The 21,268-nt window shown below is 35.1% G+C and overlaps 2 protein-coding genes across 2 annotated transcripts in view; both read left to right on the top strand.

Moving 5' to 3' along the window:
* LOC117342043 (arylsulfatase B-like) overlaps positions 1-21,268 on the top strand; it is a 221,545-nt gene that overhangs the window by 62,001 nt on the left and 138,276 nt on the right. The gene's annotated exons all lie outside the window — the stretch shown is intronic.
* Positions 13,357-16,614, top strand: LOC117342051 (somatostatin receptor type 2-like). The gene has a single exon (XM_033904024.1). The coding sequence runs from the start codon at positions 13,753-13,755 to the stop codon at positions 14,785-14,787; it is 1,035 nt and encodes a 344-aa protein (XP_033759915.1). The 5' UTR covers positions 13,357-13,752; the 3' UTR covers positions 14,788-16,614.

The following is a 21,268-nucleotide window of genomic DNA, read 5'->3' as shown; positions in this document are numbered from 1 at the left end:
GCTGACTTGCCAAACTGTTACACTCGGGTTGAGATATCCCTGTCCACGGAACAGACCCATGTTACATTCTATAAGTCTTGCATAAGGAACTATTCACAACAATGCAGTACAGTTCGTGATCTCAGGTTGTTTCCTAATCTTCACCTGAGGAGTTTTTAGTAAGATGCTCTGCCGACTTAGCTGACGCGGTCACCGTGTAGGCGAGTTTCTTTCCTTCAAGTTCTACAGTATGACACTTTAAAAATTATGTATTTAATAAAAAAAAACTATGATTAAAATAAGCAATGACTCAATATGCTGTATAGTTTTAGTTAGATTTTGCGGTTGTCCCAGTCTGAGCAGTTGTCATTTCTATATATCTGTTTATATACATTATACACGGTACATGTTCAGTTGGTATTTATTTTGGGGCTAAATTTATCAACTGAAAACAAAGCGAAAATAAATCACCATAAATATTACCAATGATACAGTAATAAATCGGACAATAATTTTGAGTATAAATCATAATATCAATTTAAGTTTTTGAAAAATTAACAATGAACAGTTTTGCAACATTTTAAAGCTCATTGAGAACAAAAAGTGTGGCTTGTAAAGTAACGCCCAGTGCAAAGACGAAGAAGTAATTTTCAAAGGTTTCGTGCGTGGAAATCTGCCGAGAATTTCCGGTAAATATTCGTTCTACTAGCTCAAGTACGCAGAGAGTAATCCCGGATTAATCTAAATGATATGGCGAGGCGACAGACCAGTTTTATGATGGGGAAAACACATGAAAGAGATGCCGACACTTCGTCCTCTTAGTACATTGCTAGTTGGATTGGTTGGGAGGTTCTACAAAGGAACAGGGAGGACGGGCGTGTTTTCTCTGTTATTGATGTTTTTCTTCGGATTATTCCTTTATTCTACAAGCTGTATAGTGTATCATCTTGGATTAGGGGGTTAATGACTTCACCATTGCTCCATGTCAAAAATTGTTAAGGACGGACTTGTACAACTTTGAACGTATCGTCACTGAAGAGTCTTTGAAAGACGAAAAATCTGAATAATGTAGGTTCATTCGGCATACTTAAAAATGCAAAACTTATTCGCGTGTATGTCATTTCTGGCGACGCATCATTAAACACATATTTCAACTAAAGCAGTTTATATGCATCCCATGGTGAAACTGAAAATGAAATTATCACTCTGTCATGTTAGCAGATATCGATCGGTAGCGAACCGGCTGACACTGGGCGAGATGTTCCGTCACAGTATGTCGGTATTAAGGAGACTATGTCCACGTATTGAAGTCGAGAGATTTTGATACTGTTCCAAAGTTCCGTGAAAGAATGATTTAAGGGATTACTTCATTTATTTGGAGGTCAACAACTTTTATCAAGGTAATCAGCTGTAGTTCTTTTTTTCTATTTTCTTATCTACACAGTCATACATCGCTCATACAAAATGTATGTGTTCGTGTGAAGTATTTGGTATAGCTCGTAATTTATCCAAATTACTTCGTGATAATTGATTAATACATGAATTAACTTATATTTTAATTATTTATTTTTCGAATCAAACAGTCATGCATGCAATAAGTAAACGCTGATCATTACATACCGCCAATTTGTTTAGTTGAAGTCTGAAACAAAATTTAATTATTGATAACCAAATCCTTTACACAGGCTATCAGGAACACATATGCACGTTTGTTATAAAATATACAAAGATATTACAACGACAAACTAAATACTATGGGGCACAATCAGGATCTGATTCCGAAATTGCTGGACATCAAACTGTTGCAACATTATTGCAATAAGCAATACCGTTTTTCTTTACTTTGTAATTGTCGTAAATAATGCATGCAATGTATTTAAATGCTGAAGTCATTATGTGTATCGCGAGTCATTAGTCTGAGTGTTGCGACGATCCTCAGAAAGCGAATTCATTAGTAATCAAAATTATATGTGGCAAAGCCTGTGTATCATCTCCAAAATTATCAGAAGGGCGGATTCAATGGATAACAAGTCGTGATAAAACATCCCTGATATCGTAAGGCGAAAATAAATACGTTTGCCCATCGCCGTGCACTTTTTATATATTCCTTCTTCAATAGTTTTCTTTTTTGGACCTTAAACTTCCTAAATTCCCTTTTCGGTGCAATATTCATGAACATAGCTATGTACAATAAACTATTTATTTCAAGAAATGCAGGTCAAGCAAGATAATATGTAACCTTAGTGTTTTCATATACATATGGAATGTTCAATGTTAATGGATTGGGAAAGATGCATAATCAATGTTAATGGATTGGGAAAGATGCATAATCAATGTTGATAGACGGGGAAATAATTATATTTCTACCACATGACGCTGTATTATTCCATTATCAAGTCACTGTATAAATGTACCCACTCTTGGATATGTAGAGGTTACACAATGAGTGATTGTTGGATATGGAATCTATTTCACACGAGTAATATTTTTTAAAAGTTACAAAAGACACGAGCTTTAGCGAGTGTTTTTTGCAACTTTAAAAAAATAACTTACTCGTGTGAAATAAATTCCATATTCAACAATCACGAGTCGTGTGACCTGTTTCTACCACACTAATATCGGCTTGAATCAAAGGGAAACATGGCCAAGTATAATTTCGCGTATGCAAATAAAGTGTACCGGTGGCGTCCGGGACCTGGTGATGTGATGTAATTTGATTATTGATGACGTAAATGACTATTGCAGCTTGGGTCAAAGTTCGAATTCTTGAACAATCAATAGACCGGAAGGTCATATACTATTTCACAGGCAATATGTCTTCACGTGAATTTCACGTGAAAGGCGGTAAAAAAGTGAATTTCTTTCACGTGAAATTTTTGTCAATTTGATTTGTATATGCTGTTTTTTTCACGTGGATTTCACGTGTAATTCATTTTAAATTTTTCACGTGAAATTCACGTGAAGAAACATTGACTGTGTAGTGGTATATAACATATATTTATCCAAAAGTCGGCACATTTATGCAATGGCTTGAGAGTGGAATTACACAGCAGTGGAATAACACAGCGTATTGTGGTAGATATTTCTACCACAACAGGTGGGTGTTATTCAACTCCCAAGGTATGGAATAATCATTACAACTGTTGAATAACATTCGTAATTTTGTAATTACGTGGTCCAATGCAATTTGATTGGCTAACACCTGAAGGCTGCTTCACGATACCTGGAAAAGATAACGCACAAGAAGTTCTTTGTTATATTCTTGAAAATATATAAAGATTTTTATTAATTTATTACTTTGAAAGAATAAATCTACTCATCATTTTGTTATGATTTGTAATGCATTGTTATAATTCCATGCATTTCCAAATTTGTCAGTTTTCCATATTAATTAGCAGCATTTCAAATTAGGTCGTATCCTTACACCATACCTGATATTGTGAACACACACGTTGACACAAAACAGGTCAATTCATCCCCAGAATAGCTTTTCTATTGTGGTAGAAACAGATCACACAAACTCGTGGTTACTGTATATGGTATTTCTTTCACTCGCGTTAGTTATTTTTCCAATAGTTACAAAACACTCTAAACAACCACTCGTTGTGTAACCTCTAATGGATGGGACAGATGCCTAATAATGTTATTGGATGGGGAAAGATACATATCCAATGTTAATGGAATGGGGCGAAGATACATATCCAATGTTAATGGATGGGGAAATATTCAATGTTAATTGTTTGAGTAGGATAATATTCAATGTTAATTGATGGTATATGATTATATCCAATGTTAATTGATTGTGTAGGATAATATTCAATGTTAATTGTTTGAGTAGGATAATATTCAATGTTAATTGTTTGAGTAGGATAATATTCAATGTTAATTGATGGTATATGATTATATCCAATGTTAATCGATTGTGTATGATGAACTTCAATGTTAATTGTTTGAGTAGGATAATATTCAATGTTAATTGATGGTGTAGGAGTATATCCAATGCTAACTGATTGAGTAGGATATATATAGTAGGATATATATTCAATGCTGATTGATGGAGTAGGATAATATTCAATGTTAATTGATGGAGTAGGATAATATTCAATGTTAATTGATGGAGTAGGATAATATTAAATGTTAATTGATGGAGTAGGATAATATTCAATATTAATCGATGGAGTAGGATAATATTCAATGTAAATTGATGGGGTAGGATAATATCCAATGTTAATTGATGGGGTAGGATAATATTCAATGTTAATTGATGGGGTAGGATAATATTCAATGTTAATTGATGGGGTAGGATAATATTAAATGTTAATTGAGGAGTAGGATAATATTCAATGTTAATTGATGGAGTAGGATAATATTCAATGTTAATCGATGGAGTAGGATAATATTCAATGTTAATTGATGATGTGAGATACACATTTAAAGCTATCTGATTGAATAATACGCGTGCTCTTTAAATTGAAAAATATTGAATTGAGATGTTAATTAATGTCTTAAGACACGTACAGTATCCCAACTTAAATAATGTTTTTAGATTATCGTTTCGAGACACGCATGTTATAAACATATGCAATAATAAATATTGTTGTCAGGCACACATTTGATGTTTTTGTATTAATTGCTGTGAGACACACATGCAATATTAGTTATTTAGGTAAGGCACGTAGCTCGTTAATAATCATTGTTACAAAATACTTATTCAATGATAATGATTGATGTGAGTCACAAAGACAATGTACAATATCATTGTGTTAAAGGATGTGCAGTGACGTGACATTCAATGAAAAGGTTTTTTGTTTTTTCTTAACATCCTATTAACAGACAGGGTCATTTAAGGACGTGCCAGGTTTTGAAGGTGGAGGAAAGCCGGAGTACCGGGAGAAAAACCACCGGCCTACGGTCAATACCTGGCAACTGCAAAGACATTCGGTCAATTTTATAGGGCAGATAAATAAACTTATGTAACGGGATGATTGATAGACCGACTTTTATTTTCGGTTAAATATTTACCATATGTACTAAAATAGAATATATTTAATCTTAGTTGATTTTTAAGTTTACTCAGTTTAACGTGGAAGCACATTGATACAGGACTATACGGAAGGACTATTCGCTTTGTTCAATACCTCGTCATAGATGTTCGGAGTGTATGGGCCCTCCCATCTAGGACATCTCACTTCCGACAATTCTATCATCAAGCATTAAATAAAATGTTGAGGAATCGCAGTTTTTGGTCACTTTTGTCGTCTTAATGCTTATAGTCATTGAAATTAGTTCTCGCATGTTGTAGAGAATCATTCAGATAATTATGTACAAACAATATGAGTAATACACTCCGAGATTTAAATACTTTCTGTGAGAAACAGATTTTATTATCATTGTGTCTTGTGTATTGCGTTTATACAAGTGTGGATGTTAACAGCATGAGGCAATTATGGAATGCCAACAAATGGACATAAAATATGAACGCTATTCTTAAGGCTGATCAGTTGCATATCCGTTTCGGTTGTCACCTTGTGGAGTAGAGAGTAGAATAATATGTATGTCCAGAGTCGCATTATCAATGATAAATCAAAGAAAGTGATATCTCGAAGGATTGATTGCGCTATTTTGATGGATGATAGCGTGTTGATAATTAGAACACAGCCAATATTTAGCAATAGTGACTTTGTAGACGACTAGCGGAGGGGAAAATGCAATTATAATGATAAATTGGCATCTGTTATATCATGTGGAAACAGAAATTTGGAGTGCAATTCAGAACCCGTAATCAAGTCACACTAAAATCCATGGAGAATGGTCGGGAATGTCAATGTCTTAATGACTCAAGTCATCTTGTGTGAGTTTGTATGACTTTGGTGGTAGTAGAGAGTAATTGAAATTCACCATATTGCTTAACTACCCCATCACAAAATCTACGTTTGTGCAAATTTACCGACTGAAATAGCGCCTGAAGTGTAAACCTTTGATTGTGCATAGGAAATGATTGATGTCTTTATTACATAGGTAGATTACTTGATAAATAAAACAGTTTATTTGTTGATGATGGTGAATCTTGTAAATTGTTTCATCTACTGTTCGATTTTTTTATTGACGTTTAAACCAACAAAATGTTGTTTTATCTCATGTGTATTTGCGGAAGGTTTTAGGCTTAATTTTTTTTAAGGGGCCGCAGTGGCCGAGTGGTTATGGTGTCCCGACACTTTATCAATAGCCCTCCACCTCTGGGTTGCGAGTTCGAAACCTACGTGGGGCAATTGCCAGTTACTGACTGTAGGCCGGTGGTTTTTCTCCGGGCGCTCCGGCTTTCCTCCGCCTCCAAAACCTGGCACTTCCTTAAATGACCCTGGCTGTTAATAGGACGTTACACAAAAACAAAACAAACCAAACATTTATTTTGTTTGCAAGTTCCAAAATATTTTTGAACAGTATTTCGTGTGGATAACATACACGCGTTTACTAGCTCCGACATCTGACAACCACCAATCGGAAACTATTGCTGACATCCATTATTACATACATTGTCCATGTTGTCACGTTCTGATCGATGAGGGATAAGTCGACTACATTCAATCCTTCAGTTATACAGCAGTATTATACATATACCTAGATGATTAACGTGATTAAATATTAATTAGTAGTAGCTCTAGCATTTGGTGCCTTCATTTAATGGTCATAATCAATGCTTTCAAATATGTATAAACATGTAGGATCTAATTGAATTCTTAAAGTGGGGCTGATATTGCTAAAAGTAAAGGACCATTTATTTATTTTGCATTATTTTCTATTTATCTATTATACATTATTTATTTATTTACTATGTATCTATGCCTCATAATATTGTTCTTCCATGGTAACCAAAACAACCGAAAGTGACATTATATGTATTCCTGTTAACATTTAAATGTAGCCTCGAAACAAAGTGACCAACAGCCATATATAATGGTCGCCTGGAACGATGATTACATTCTGTGTTCTGTGAATCTAGGATATCACTGACAGAAGATTTGATCGACGAAATGCTACCTAAAAGGAATCGCTACGGGGAGCGGAAATTCACTTGGGCAATATATGAGTAAGCCATGTACGCCTCCAGCCAAACACTGGAAGACTGCGTGACCATTTCAGTATTGTCAACCAGTGCAAAGAAAAAAGTAATCTATTTTAGAATAAGCAACACATATAGGAATTTAAATAGGCAGGTTTGATAATACATAGGCTGGTCAATCGATCGAGGACCTGGGGACACTACGTGTTGTTCAAAGGTCAAAAAGGTCAAATGAGGTCCCCGATTGCAATTAACTTGCTAATATAATCAACTTGCTCTTTGCTCGGGGTAAGTGAACCACTTAGCACAGGGGATAATATCATAGCCCTTAATAGGATTATCACATTTTGTAAAGCTGACGCTTGTAACTCGCCAATGAAACTACTAGTCGGAAGGATATAGAACACTTTTGTTGACATAGCTAGAATTTGCCTAATCCCATGTGAGGCTCCACATTCTATTCCTAGTCAAAGTACACTAAATATCACTTACATAAATTGTCACCTGTAACTGAATCAATAACAAGCTAGGTTGCAGATGACCGACCAACTCAACACATATAGGTTTAGGTTTGTCATTACTGAAGTATCGTGTACTAGATACTCTTTGAGCAATTATTTCCCTCTGTGTAGGGGCCGCATCTGCCGAGTGGTTAAGGTGTCTAGACCTCCTCCTTTAGGTTGCGAGTTCGAATTCGACGTGGGGCAGTTGCCTGGTTCTGACCGTAGGCCGGTGGTTTTGTCTACGGGTACTCTGGTTTTCCTCCACCTCCAAAACCCGGCACGTCCTTGAATGGCCCTGGCTGTTAATAGGGGCTAAACTAACTAAACCAAACCCTCCATGTTTGATTTATGAGTTCATTAAAATGTATGGTAGCAATGACAATTTATAAAAAAAAAACACGCATAATTAATCAGTCATTCTTGTATTGGCAGATATTTGAATTTAATCTTAAGGGGCATCTAAACAGCAAATCCAGTCAAAACATTGATATTTTACAGGTGCAATGTCACAGAAGTAACATGATGAACTTTTAGTATGTATCATGGCAAACCGTGGGACTTAATGTTGACATGTAATTTGTTAAGCTGTTTGTAAATTTCAACAAAACGTAAGAAAAATGCATGTTTCAGGGGGACATAATTAACTCATTTGTATCACATATATTACACAAACTTGCCATGGCGTTTTGCTCACAAGTGTCTAAAGCACAAAATAGGAGCATTGGTTTGACCAGCTTTGATGTTATTATATGTATAAACGCTGTTTTTATTTTGACCTTGAATTGCAAATGGCGGTCGTGAATGATATCACACAAATATGGCATATAAGGAGGTATTTAAAACATCAAAAATGCTCTTATTAGACAATATAAAGTATTCTTGAAGTGGCAAGAAGACTGCTTTTATGAAAAAATGTTCAGCCGTTGAGTTTGGGGTAAAATATGCCTACTTCTGAAAAAGGCTGCAAACTCACCATTTTAACAAATTGACATTCAAATGTTCATGTTACTATGATAAGATGTCTTAAAAGTATGATATAGGAGTTTTGTTATTAACTGAAATGCCTCCTTTAAGCCATATTTGTGTAATATTATTCTCAGCCGCCATTTGCATTTCAAGGTCAAAACAAAATAAGTGTTTATACGTACATACAGTAAAATCCGATCAAACAAATGCTCCTACTCTGTGCTATAGACACTTGTGAACATAACAGCATGGCTATTTTTCAGGTTTGATCATTTGCGTGACTTAGAATTATTCCATGCCAAATCTTACCACAAAGTTACTCTACAGAAGAAACTGGTAGCATCTATAGCATATTATTGGTGATTGTGAGAGGGTACATGTCCAAACAAACATTTTGGTATATTACATGACATTTTTTGTGCAAAGCTTAAGGTATTTATTCGTGTTTGAAATTCAACACTATTCTGCTATATAGATGACCCTTAAGATCACCTTTGCTAGAAAACCAAACAAATACAAAACAAAGCATGTCAAAAAAAATTATACGTTCCGTGTTCGGGTTTGAAAAAAATATGAGTAAGTTATAAAAACTTATATTTGTCAGTAAAAGGATATACCAGGAGTTGTTAAGATATATGTATTATACATTCATGATTTTGTTGAAGATAATGGTGGGCGGTATTCTAAAGTCGACTGTTTCTACAGATTTCAGTTTTTTTTGTTTTTCATCAGCTTTTGAGAAGAATATAAAACTTGAAAGGTTTAGAGTCATATAAGTTGAGATACGATTTAGAGTGAAGCAAGGTAAGGTAATGTTGAGAGCTAGATAAAGTAAGATACAGCCTAGAGTCAGACAAATCAAGACAAGGTTTAGAATAGATTGAGATACGGTTTAGAGTCAAGTAAGATAAGAAAAGGTCTAGAGCTAGATAACGTAAGATAAGGGCTAGAGTCAGATAAATTAAGATAAGTTTTAGTCAGATAAGTTAAGATAAGGTTTATAGTCAGTTACGGTTATATGAGGTTTAGAGTCAGATAAGAAAAGATAAAGTTTAGAGACAGGTAATATAAGATAAGGTAAGATTTCAACCCAGTTACGGTAAGATAAGGTTAAGAGTCAGATAAGGAAAGATAAGGTTTAGAGTCAGATAAGTTAAGATAAGGATTATAGTCAGTTACGGTTATATGAGGTTTAGAGTCAGATAAGAAAAGATAAGGTTTAGGGACAGGTTAGATAAGAAAAGGTAATATTTCAACCCAGTTACGGTAAGATAAATATAAGGTTAAGAGTCAGATAAGGAAAGATACAGTTTATAGTCAGTAACGGTTATACAACAGATAAGAAAAGATAAGGTTTAGAGTCAGATAAGGAAAGATAAAGTTTATAGTCAGATAAGAAAATATCAGAGTCAGATAAGGAAAGATAAGGTTAAGAGTCAGGTTATATAAGATAAGGTAAGATTTAGACTCAGGTGCGGTAAGATAACGTTTAGTGTCATATAAGGTAAGCTAATGTTTATAGTCAGTTACGGCCATATGAGGTTTAGAGTCAGATGAGAAAAGATTAGGTTTAGAGTCAGATAAGGATAGATAAGGTTTAGAGTCAGATAAGGAAAGATAAGGTTTAGAGTCAGATAAGGAAAGATAAGGTTTAGAGTCAGATAAGGATAGATAAGGTTTAGAGTCAGATAAGGTGAGATAAGGTTTAGAGTCAGATAAGGATAGATAAGGTTTAGAGTCAGATAAGGTGAGATAAGGTTTAGAGTCAGATAAGGTAAGATAAACTTAAGAGGATAATATGTCATTCTCCTGATTATTGCAATTGACAGGAGCATTTTTTCATGATTCCAGCCTTTTCTATAGAATCTCTTCTTTGCATTAACCATGTTTTGTTCCTTGACACATCGCGGGTATCTTATCATTGTTAAATTGGAACAACTGAGTGGATCAAGGATTCTACTAAAATCAGTATTTTATAATTCAGGTTTGTCATTAAAAGTTACACTTGCTAGTGTTTTACATACCGGTTTTGAGTTTCCCAACCCCCACACAGGTTTTTTTTTTTTTTTATTATTATTTCATTTCATTTTTTTTTTCTGTAATTTAGTACAATTGTCATTTTGGCGTGTTTGTCTATTTTTATGGATTGTGTTATTATATGCAATCGTTGTATTATTAAATTGAAAATATGTTTAGAGTTTACATTCAATGTCACCATATGCCATATATGGTGATCATTTTCAATCTAAACATTCTTTTAGCTGTTTGTGACAGGACCGAAGATCCATACAGATCTTTATGTATCCTAGTGTAAAGAACAGTATAAAGAAATGAAAGCATAATTATCATGACTAGCTTGTTTACTCAAAGGCTCATTCCATTAAAAATATTGGTTCGCTTCACATTTTCCGTAAAATGTATTTTTAAATTACGTCTTCCCTTATTAATGTGTAAATTTGAAATGCTCCTCTCAGAATTCCATGGGATGTCAAATTCACCGCGTAAGACTACTTTACTCGGTTTCTTTATTCCCCGAAAGACATTTTGATAAATGCCAAAGCCCCGCTAAATAACACAGCCATCATCCAAACTCTATACAGATTCTCTTCTTCCTCTTAACTTCAAAGTCTTTGCAACACTATTATACATAGCAAAAAACCATCAGAAAGATATAAAAAGAAAGCTGTATATCCAATTTTACCGCCCAAGTCTGCTAAAATTTGGCTGGACTTACATATAACTGCGACTCCATATTACCGGTTGGCACGATGCATTTTTCGGTCGTTTCACCGTCTTGAAACTTTACACTTTCATGGCAGACATAAAACTTATTTGTTTGTAACAATGTATTCCTTCTTCTGAGCAAAAATAGCTTACAATACTTACAAAAATGTCAATCATTGGATTTATAGTAAGATATTAAAGGGACGGAATATTTTTCCAAAAACCCATTTCCTTTTTGTTCAGACAACATTTGATCATAGTCACCTTTGGTAATAAAATCTATCCTCCAACAAATAGCTTTACTTACAGCAATTGTTTACATATTTGTTTTCTACACGAGTAACATAACATATTCATCCATCTTTATTATAATGACGAATTATGATGAACCAGTTATACGATCATATGCTCTTTATACCAGGTATCTGTTCCTTAATGTTGTCCTATTAACCATCAAGCCATTTATGTTGGAAAGAGAAATTTCATTTTTATCTTAGCTTTTATACATCTGTAAATGTCAACTTGAGTCGATAAGACCTATCATCCTAAGGCTATGTGGTTTTATTGATGGGCATATTAATTTCGTCCGAACATTCAGATAGATTATCTAGTTCCCACGATGATTGATATCCATAAATGTCCGTATGTATCAAACACGTGTTGAGAATCACAACGTATTGTTTGGTGACGTTCCAACATTTTTATCGAACTTTTATTTATATTTGTGTCTTTTGCATAAGAAAGAATAAAATCAGAACTATTAACATTTAAGACGAATATCGATTAACACACCAGCCGGATATAGTGCTTATAATCAATCATACAGCATTGCATTTTTGACATGATTTAATGTTGTATCGATTGTGTTCAAAGGAAGTGAGCTCTGAAAATCCGTAACAATGCACTTCATTATACATCAGAGTGCAGAAACTTTTATTGTACCAGAACGTTTGGCCCTTGTCTGATGTTCCGTGGCTCATGTTTGCGATTGTTACTGTAACAATGACACACGATTGTTCAACAGATAAAAGGGATTGTGAAGTGATACAAGATTGTAAAATAGCGGTAAATATTTGACAATTAGTGATACTTGATTTGAATCAAGGCTCACAAATAGCGGTGTTCCGTTAGAATTCAAACACCAACTATTTTCCTAAGGAAACCAACATTCTTATGCCCAGTATTATTGATGTTTATATACCTTGTTTTAATATCAATATTATCTAATATGAATTCGGGGGATTCATTCAACAAGGACATCGCGCCAAATACGAACCAAAATTAAATTTTCATGTCGAGCGTCAAGCATACGTTTATGCATATAAACCCTATCTAGGCTTAATAATGGGTTCATTGGCTAAGTGACAATAATTAATACAACACCCCTGCAACAATTAAAAGAGTCATTCAGTAATGACAAATATGTCTGCCCCTTGGGGCTAAGGTATTAATAAAATTCACTACTCTGGTACTCAACCTTCCTTCAATGGCTAAACTGCTCTGTTCTCACTAATCACATTTTAATCATTGAAATAGCTTTATTGATTGTGATTTCAACAATTGAATGTCTACACAACTTCATCAGAACTTGCAATCAAACCTACGACACAGACTGTATCTATATGTTGGTCTAGTCCGATGCCAGTGAAACGTCGATGGCGGCCATATTTATACGAATAACCTGAATAACCTGTATTCTTTCTGTATATTAACTGGACTCAACAGGAAAGAAAGCGTCAATCATTCAAATCATATCTTTTTGCTTTTTGTCAAAATATAAAAATAGGATTTTAAGAAATGCTTGAGGAGATGATTTTTTTCGAAGATTATTTGACAAAAACTAAATCATAATTAGACATAAATTAAAATTGATAATCAGAAGTTACGGATAAAAACAATAGGCAATGCAATAAATTATCTATATATATATGCTATATTTTTTAAGAGGTATCAACGATTGTACAACATTTAGACATGATTATAAAACATTGCGACATTATTTTAATGCACAAATACATGACTGATATACACATTTATTTATCTATTTTCTTTAAATGTTTCATTCTTTGTAATCTGTTTTGATTACTGATACAATTGTTTCTCATTGCAGGAGTATAACTAACAAATGGGGAAAACTGTGAAAAACTATCGCATTATAATATGGACTGTGGCAAAGGATTGACGTGCTACCAGATGTAATGAAAAGCTATCCAATCAGAATACGTTCTTAAAAGTGAATGCAGACTATATATTTCACAACTCGACTAAGCAGTTTCTGATTGAAATTATTTTCTGATCGTATGTGCCCAGCTTTTCTTAGGATTGGCATCAGCATACAAGGACTCACAAACTACGAGAGAGTGAGAAAGGAGGAGATCAATTCAGCTGAAGGGCAAAATCTGATGTATACATTTCTATACTTTCACAAAAAGAAGTAATATAAGTGATTTTAGGACGATTTATATACCAAGGAACATTTTAGAAAAAAAACCTTCATCAATTGTGACTTTTAATACTACAATGGATGCAAACTTCTACAACAATTCCTCGCAGACAACTGCGAAAGATTACTTCTCCCTGGAAGATTCCGACTCGCTCGTGCTTTACCAGTTAGCTCGCGTGATGACCATATATGTGCAACCCGTGATCTGCATTGCGGGCTTAGCTGGCAATATCATATCATTGCTTGTTTTTCTGTCAAAAGACTTGAGGAAAACCTCATCAAACATCTACCTTGGTGGACTGTCGGCCTGTGGTTCTCTCTTCCTCATTGCCCTGTTCCTAGTCTGGCTGGAAGTAACCGGTTTCAGACTGGTACACGAGCCGATCTGGTGTCAGAGTATTGTTTTCGTGACTTACGTTTGCAGTTTCCTGACCGTGTGGTTTGTTGTTTGCATCACAGTGGAGAATTATATATTTACATTCCATTTAAAAAAAGCAACATACTTCTGTACTGTTTCTAAAGCAAAGGTTATTGTATTTACGGTGACAATAATTGGAATTGCTATCTATCTGTTTGTTATGTGGGCCTCTGGAGTAGTGATTGTCAAAGGACACAATATATGTACAGAGTCGGCGTCTCATCCCCGAATCACCGAAATCTTCACTTACATCGATACAGTGGTGGTCCTGGTGCTTCCATCTGTCATATTGGTTTTGTTGATCGGCGCTATTCTCATCAAACATGTATGGATAACACGGTCGGATATACGGACACGTCTGTCGAAAAAGGAAAAATCATTAGTGAAGATAACGAGGGTACTGCTTGCTATAGGAATTAATTACGTTGTACTAAGCGCACCTTCATACATCAACAAAGTCCGCTTTATCATAATGACAGCTTTCACGGACATCCGCCCCACTATTACGGACCGGTCACTGAATCAAATATTTCAGATCATATTCTATATGACGTTTTGTGTGAACTTTCTATTCTACATCCTGTGGAGTGTCAATTTCAGACGAGGTCTCAAGAAGTTGTTTTCTATCAACAAATGTCATCACGAAACAAAATTTGAAAATGGTCGACAGCGCATACTTCATGATTTGACCTGACATTCCTTTGTCAACATTCCCTATACATCCGGTGAAATGTATTTTTCAATTTTGTCATGAAAACATTACGTACCGTATTGACAAATTACCAACGAAAGCTTGTGGGGGAAAGGGGGGCAAATTTTGTCGTCATAGATGACGGTGAATACCGAGGTCCGGTGTTTGTCTGTTACCATGGTGATCTGTTCGGTATTTCAGGTGAAAAATGTCATTGTATTATGCCTTAAACATATTTGTTTTTGTTTTAAAACTTGCTGTTCGCATCTGTTGGTAAAATGCTATTTGATATTTATTCCTATGTTGAACAGTAATTTTAATCGTAGTATGCTTTACATCAAATGGTGCATTGTGGCATAGCAGTGCAGTCTTTTGTTGTCAACTTGTCTTCAACGAAATTTCTATTTTAGCAATACATTGCCATAAACATGCGAATGTTAATTCGCATGTGCAAGGCCAGCACCGATCTTTTTATCCATTAATCAAAAGATTTACATAACCCATTTCCTTCCTCATGCTCTCGAAGAAAATAGCGTATAATGCAAATGTAAGATCCTCGTTATTTCAGCAACGGGTACGGCTTTTATTGCTTTTTATCCCCTCGAGTTGCCGCGTTTGACCATATTACCTGTTGCCACATCCTGGTAGTATATCGGTGTCCATTTCATTTTATAGTTCGTTCTATTACTTAAATACCCTTGCCACCCTTTGACAAATTACAGGATTCATCTGTTCAGACTCACCTGTAAAACTGTAATATCATGCAGGATTATTTATCTTGTACTCTTTTAATTTTCAATATTTATGGTAGAGTGTTGTGTCCTTTGGACATGCTACCCTTACTGCTCTATATAAAGTTATAATACCCTCGAAAGTTAATAAGGGGGAAGGGCATGCTCAGATCACCTTGTCCGTTCGTCTATTGGTCCGTTTGTAGAAAGAGAAAATGTACGAACAACTATCATATGTGAACCAATATCAATGAAACTACATGGACAGTTTAGGGACTTCATATAAATGTGCATGTACTTGATGTTTGTGGAAAATTACGCGCCATGGTTACCTAGTCGCTGGTTTTGGTTTAAAGGACCATGGCTCATGCAGTCCTTAGATCAATTTTGTTCAAATGGTCAAATGGTGTAAGGGTCGGTGAAGTGGAAACAGTGTACTGCAATGATATTCACCTTACAAATGATTAAGTCATCATTTTTACTATGATTTTAACAGGATACCTCAATTGATTTCCATAGGTTTATTTAGTTGACCCTCAATCAATTGCTGATACAATATCATATACATATAACGGGTGGATATTGTTTTTGATAAATATCGGGATTTTAGTTAGCCATCGGCTTATTCCTGAAGGCAACTGTATTGATAACAAAACAATACATAACACGCCCGTCCGAGATTTGTATACTTACTAAATAGATGATGCTGATTATGTTAAATTGGACAGCCGTGCCTACCGTTTAATTGCAAACCGGATATTCATTAAGGTAACATAAGAATCAAACTATAATTTTACCACTTACATGTTCTCAACTAAGGAATCCTCGCAAAGCCATGTTTTCCACCATATGACAAAATCAAATAAAAAAGGTCAGTTAGATACTGCATAATATATAATATTATGTGTTGGATTATTTCTGGGTTATACAGAGTCTAATGTAGATTTTACGGAATGGAAAGCTTACGGATTAGACATTACAATATTGTTCATTGTTAAATTAAGCTATTTGCTTAATCTTGCTTATTTCTGGTTGTTTACTTTAGTGGGTCTTGTTTGTTTTTGCCTTGTTTGTTTGTAATAAAATATTTACGAGTCTCTCTCATTGTTGTGTTTCCTTATTTGGCTAACGTCAATAAAGCCCTAACGGCCAGCGACATGACTAGGTTCTGGTGTGCTAGCCTTTCCTTGTTATATTTACATCCTTCACTCTGATGTGGCACTCTTCTGCCTTGATCTTAGATTTTTTTCCGGGGCAAGTCTTTGCAAAGTTAAGCGTGCTCCGATTCGAAGGATTCGTCTGTCGTTCTTGGAAAGCGGTGTACAAAATACCCTGAAGACGGATGCTCCGAACCTGCCTGTTACGATGAACAATTGGCGGTACTTTCTTCTGAGGATATTTAGATTAATGATAATGTGTTTTATACGGAAAGAGGGTATGGTCGATCAGCCTCAGAGACGTTTTGTGGTTTTGAATCAAGACAAGCGGAATCTTTGTATCTTGGACAGCACCGTCTGTACACAGGGGCATATCTAGTCTTATGACTATTTTTAATATAAGACTAGACATTTCCCTGTGGTCTGTACCCGATGACTTGTCACCTTAAAAGAATTAACACCACCAAGTTGTGAAAGAGCGATTGTTTAGATTGACATCTACGTTGCTTCATCCGGAAGCCGTGCCTATCCGTTTCCCAGATTCTTGAGGGAAAATTCCTTGTCAACGACCTGAGTCACCCAAGCTACCTGATACGCCATTAGTACCGATGGTTCGATTACATTAATGAGAGGAGTGGCATGATTCTGCTAATGTATGAATAGGGACATGTACAGTAGCTCTAGAAAGCGTAAACATACCAACCCAAAGAAGTGCTAAACAAACATTACCAAAGCTATTATATTGTCTCGAACACCCTTCCCGAATGACCTTGGATAACCCTTAGGCTGTAGTCTTACACCTTACATAAAGCAAACAACACTTCAAACTTCGACATATAAGGATGTATAGTATAATATTTTGGTACATCAGTTTGTGTGTAAGGATATGACTCAAGAGTAAATGTCACTGATTAAGATGCAAACCTGTGGCATAAACCGTTTGTTATTTAACAGTTGTAGTGAATATTTCATGAGTGACGGTTCATCTAACTCGAGCAAGTAAATACATTTTTAATGAAACAGCACGAGTTTTAGCGAGTGTATTTTCTTAATTTAAAAGTTAAGTTAACGTGATAAACAACCGTTAACCGTTGGGGAACATGTTTATTATTCCATAACGTTTTACCTACAAAAGTAGCGAGTTGTTTAAATGACTCAAATATTCAATATAAGTTCACCCTTAGATTAACTCATTTAACTTTCAATGCATTGCAACAAATATTTTGGAAACCAAGTGCGAGTTCTGTGGATTATGTGTGTTTCACCTTTGTCGGTATGTTTACATGAAATCTCTTCAGGCCTATCAGTTTACGGACAGGAGACAAGTGTTTCAAAACAAAATATGATATTCGTGTGTTTTGGATATCAATTCGCCATAAACTAAGTGGAATGATTAAACAACGGGTTGAAGTTAGCAGCGGATTCGTTATTCGTTATTGGGGATTCGAATAACGAATCCGCTGTCAGCAGCGGATTGGGGATTCAGTTGTTTTTTTATATATTTTTTTTTTATGTTTAAATGATATTCATTTTCATTGACATTTTGACGATTGGATTCAAATAGCAGTGGATTGGGGATTCAGTAACATATAAGTATTTTTCGTATAATATGTGATTGGGGATTCGAATAACAAATCAGCTGCTAACTTACGTCCGCTTGATTAAACAGTGTTTTTTTCTGTTGGCGACAATTTCGTACCGGGTGATACTAACCTAAACTACTGTAGCTACCAGGGAAAGGGAAGACCGAGGCTTAAGATTCCGTCAGGTGGTGCGCGACCGGTCATTCAAATAGCTATGTCTATGGACAGTTACTGAACCACCATACAACTTCAATCCCCAGATTATTCTATTATTTCTTGACAACATCACTCTCAGTCACTTACGCCAATATCGACCGCCGGCAAATCGAGAAAACGCGGCCTTCTTGATGTTTGTGATTGATAGACAACAACAAAAATAATGAGCGATGGTAAAAGTAGTCCGTGGTCAAAGACCAGAGTTTATTCTATCAGAATTATTTGGGGAAAAGAAACGCCAATTTATTGGGGGATAGAAACGACCAATCAAAGGCTTTGAAAGTAATTATACTCCCGGGTATACAAGAAATAACATACGATTACGAATTTTATCGCGTGCCATGTCAGTTGTAAAACAAGCGTAGCTAGGGGTTATAGTATTATGTAATTAGTATCACTCCGTAGCTTAGATATGTTGAAGCACTATTTTACATCTGTTCTTGTATTTGTTAGATCCTGGATTTCGGAGAAGAGTTCCTCATTTTCACCGGATACCTGGTTTTGGCTCATTGCAGATAAGAGTTGGCGATTAGAGGGAAGTCCAGACGCCTTTCTATGACTCGGAAATATCACAACTAATTACACATTTACCTGCTGCTGGCAGATCCTTTTTTCGTGAACTTGTCAGTTTAATGATGCCCGTCCTTCTGATCAGACGAAACGGAAGGTCACGATTTCTTCTGTACGTTAGTGAAGAAGATATCCAGTCCTAGCGTCGTGGTGTTTGCAGGATGCGGATCACTCTAAGATCCTTCTAGGATTTTGATTTAAACATATTTTATTGCCTTTAAACAATTGGATCGGGCACACGTTTTTCAACTTATACAAAGCCCTTTCCTTACAATAAAACTGTATATATTTACTCCTTCTAGGAGAAGTGTAAAATTAGTCCTGCTGGGTAGACATCTTCATATACAAAAACAAAGGTTCCACTTCAGGCTCAATGGCACAATGAAATGTAGAAACAGGAAACAGACACTTTCCTGAAAGAAAGAAGATCTCTTGACTCGCCCTTTCTGTTCACATTCCCTTTAAAGGAATGTCCATGAGATAGATAAAACTTTCCACTGTTCAGTCTCAAATACTTGCTCTCCAAGTCCAATATTGCGTAGCAGCATTTCAAACATTTAAGACTTGATCTTCCGAAGGGGTGTCTTTATGATTTCAATCTTTTATAATAAGATATTATAAGCTTCTTTTACTATAATGGTTTTGTATGAAAAAGAAATTCTGCTTGTTTTTAAATAATTGGTCAATGCATAATTATAATTTTAAATGCAGCTTGTGTGTAAACAAATCGTTCTTCACATAACTTCACATGCCTGTAGCATTAAAATATTATTGAGTTCCCAAGACACGGAATACTTTTGGTATAGCATTTACACGATGTGTTGGACTTAAAACTGATCCTTAAATATGCTATACCTCCGATAGCGTAGAGACTGCTCGTCACAAAAATACATAAAATGACACCCATTGCACAGAAATATATATAATTAACACCAGCAATTGGTACCATGGTATAGAAGTATATCTAATTTACACAAAAATTGCACACACAGATATACAAATATATCTAATTCACACAGAAACAGGCACACACAGGTATAAAAATATGTCTAATTAACACCAACAAATTATACCCGTGGTAAAGAAATATATCTAATTTACACAAAAGTGGCACACACAGATATACAAATATATCTATTTCACACAGAAACAGGCACACACAGGTATAAAAATATATCTAATTAACACAAAAGTTGGTACCTGTGGTATAGAAAAATATCTAATTAACTCTAACAATTGGTACCCATGGTATAGAAATATATCTAATTAACACAAAAAAGGCACACACAGGTATACAAATATATCTAAGTAACACCAACAATTGGTATTCATGGTATAGAAATATATCTAATTAACACTAACAAATTGGTACCCATGGCATAGAAATATATCTATTTAACACAAAAATGGCACACACAAGTATAGAAATATATCTATTTACCACAAAAATGGCACACACAGGTATAGAAATATATCTAATTAACACAAAAACGGCACACACAGGTATAGAAATATATCTAATTAACACAAAAATGGCACACACAGAAATGAAAGCACTTATTAAAAGCAATAAAATATGTATCGCTTTTTTGACCGAATGTTACATAATAGTACAATTGTACGTACAAAATATAATGGAGAACGATAGAATTTTTTTCGGGATGCAAGGAATTATACTTTTGGAAAATGGTGATAACCAAAAATGTTTAACTAAGAATAAGGATCATGAGATATCGAGTCATTGTCACAACCTAAATAGTATAAGGGGTTGCCAACAACCAGTCTATTAGTTTATATCTTTACAATGTATTTATAAGCTTACTCCACAGACACATCAATATATTTATCCGTAGTTTCATTACGAACATGTTGGACACGCAGTATGTGCGCCGTGAACTCGCAGGGACACCGTGAGTCCTCTGTAAGAGAGCAGTACATCCCAAACACCGTGAGTCCTCTGTAAGAGAGAAGTACATCGCCAACTCCGTGAGTCCTCTGTAAGAGAGAAGTACATCGCCAACCCCGTGGTTACGCTGTAGTTGCAGAATAGATTTCGCCAATGCATTTGACTCCACAGTAAAATAAAATAGAGAAAAAAAACCCAGATTATTGTCTCCTTAAATGTTGACTCCTAGGTTAAGGTATATACTTTACCCTTGTATTTTGACATTACATAGTTTTTTTTATTCAACCCATGTTTGCGCTATGCTGTATCTTTCCTGGCATT

Source organism: Pecten maximus, chromosome 14, assembly GCF_902652985.1.
Source record: "Pecten maximus chromosome 14, xPecMax1.1, whole genome shotgun sequence".
In the NCBI taxonomy this organism is placed as follows: domain Eukaryota; kingdom Metazoa; phylum Mollusca; class Bivalvia; order Pectinida; family Pectinidae; genus Pecten; species Pecten maximus.
Note: the sequence above shows the minus strand (reverse complement) of the source record. Positions and strands in the feature narration are given on the sequence as shown.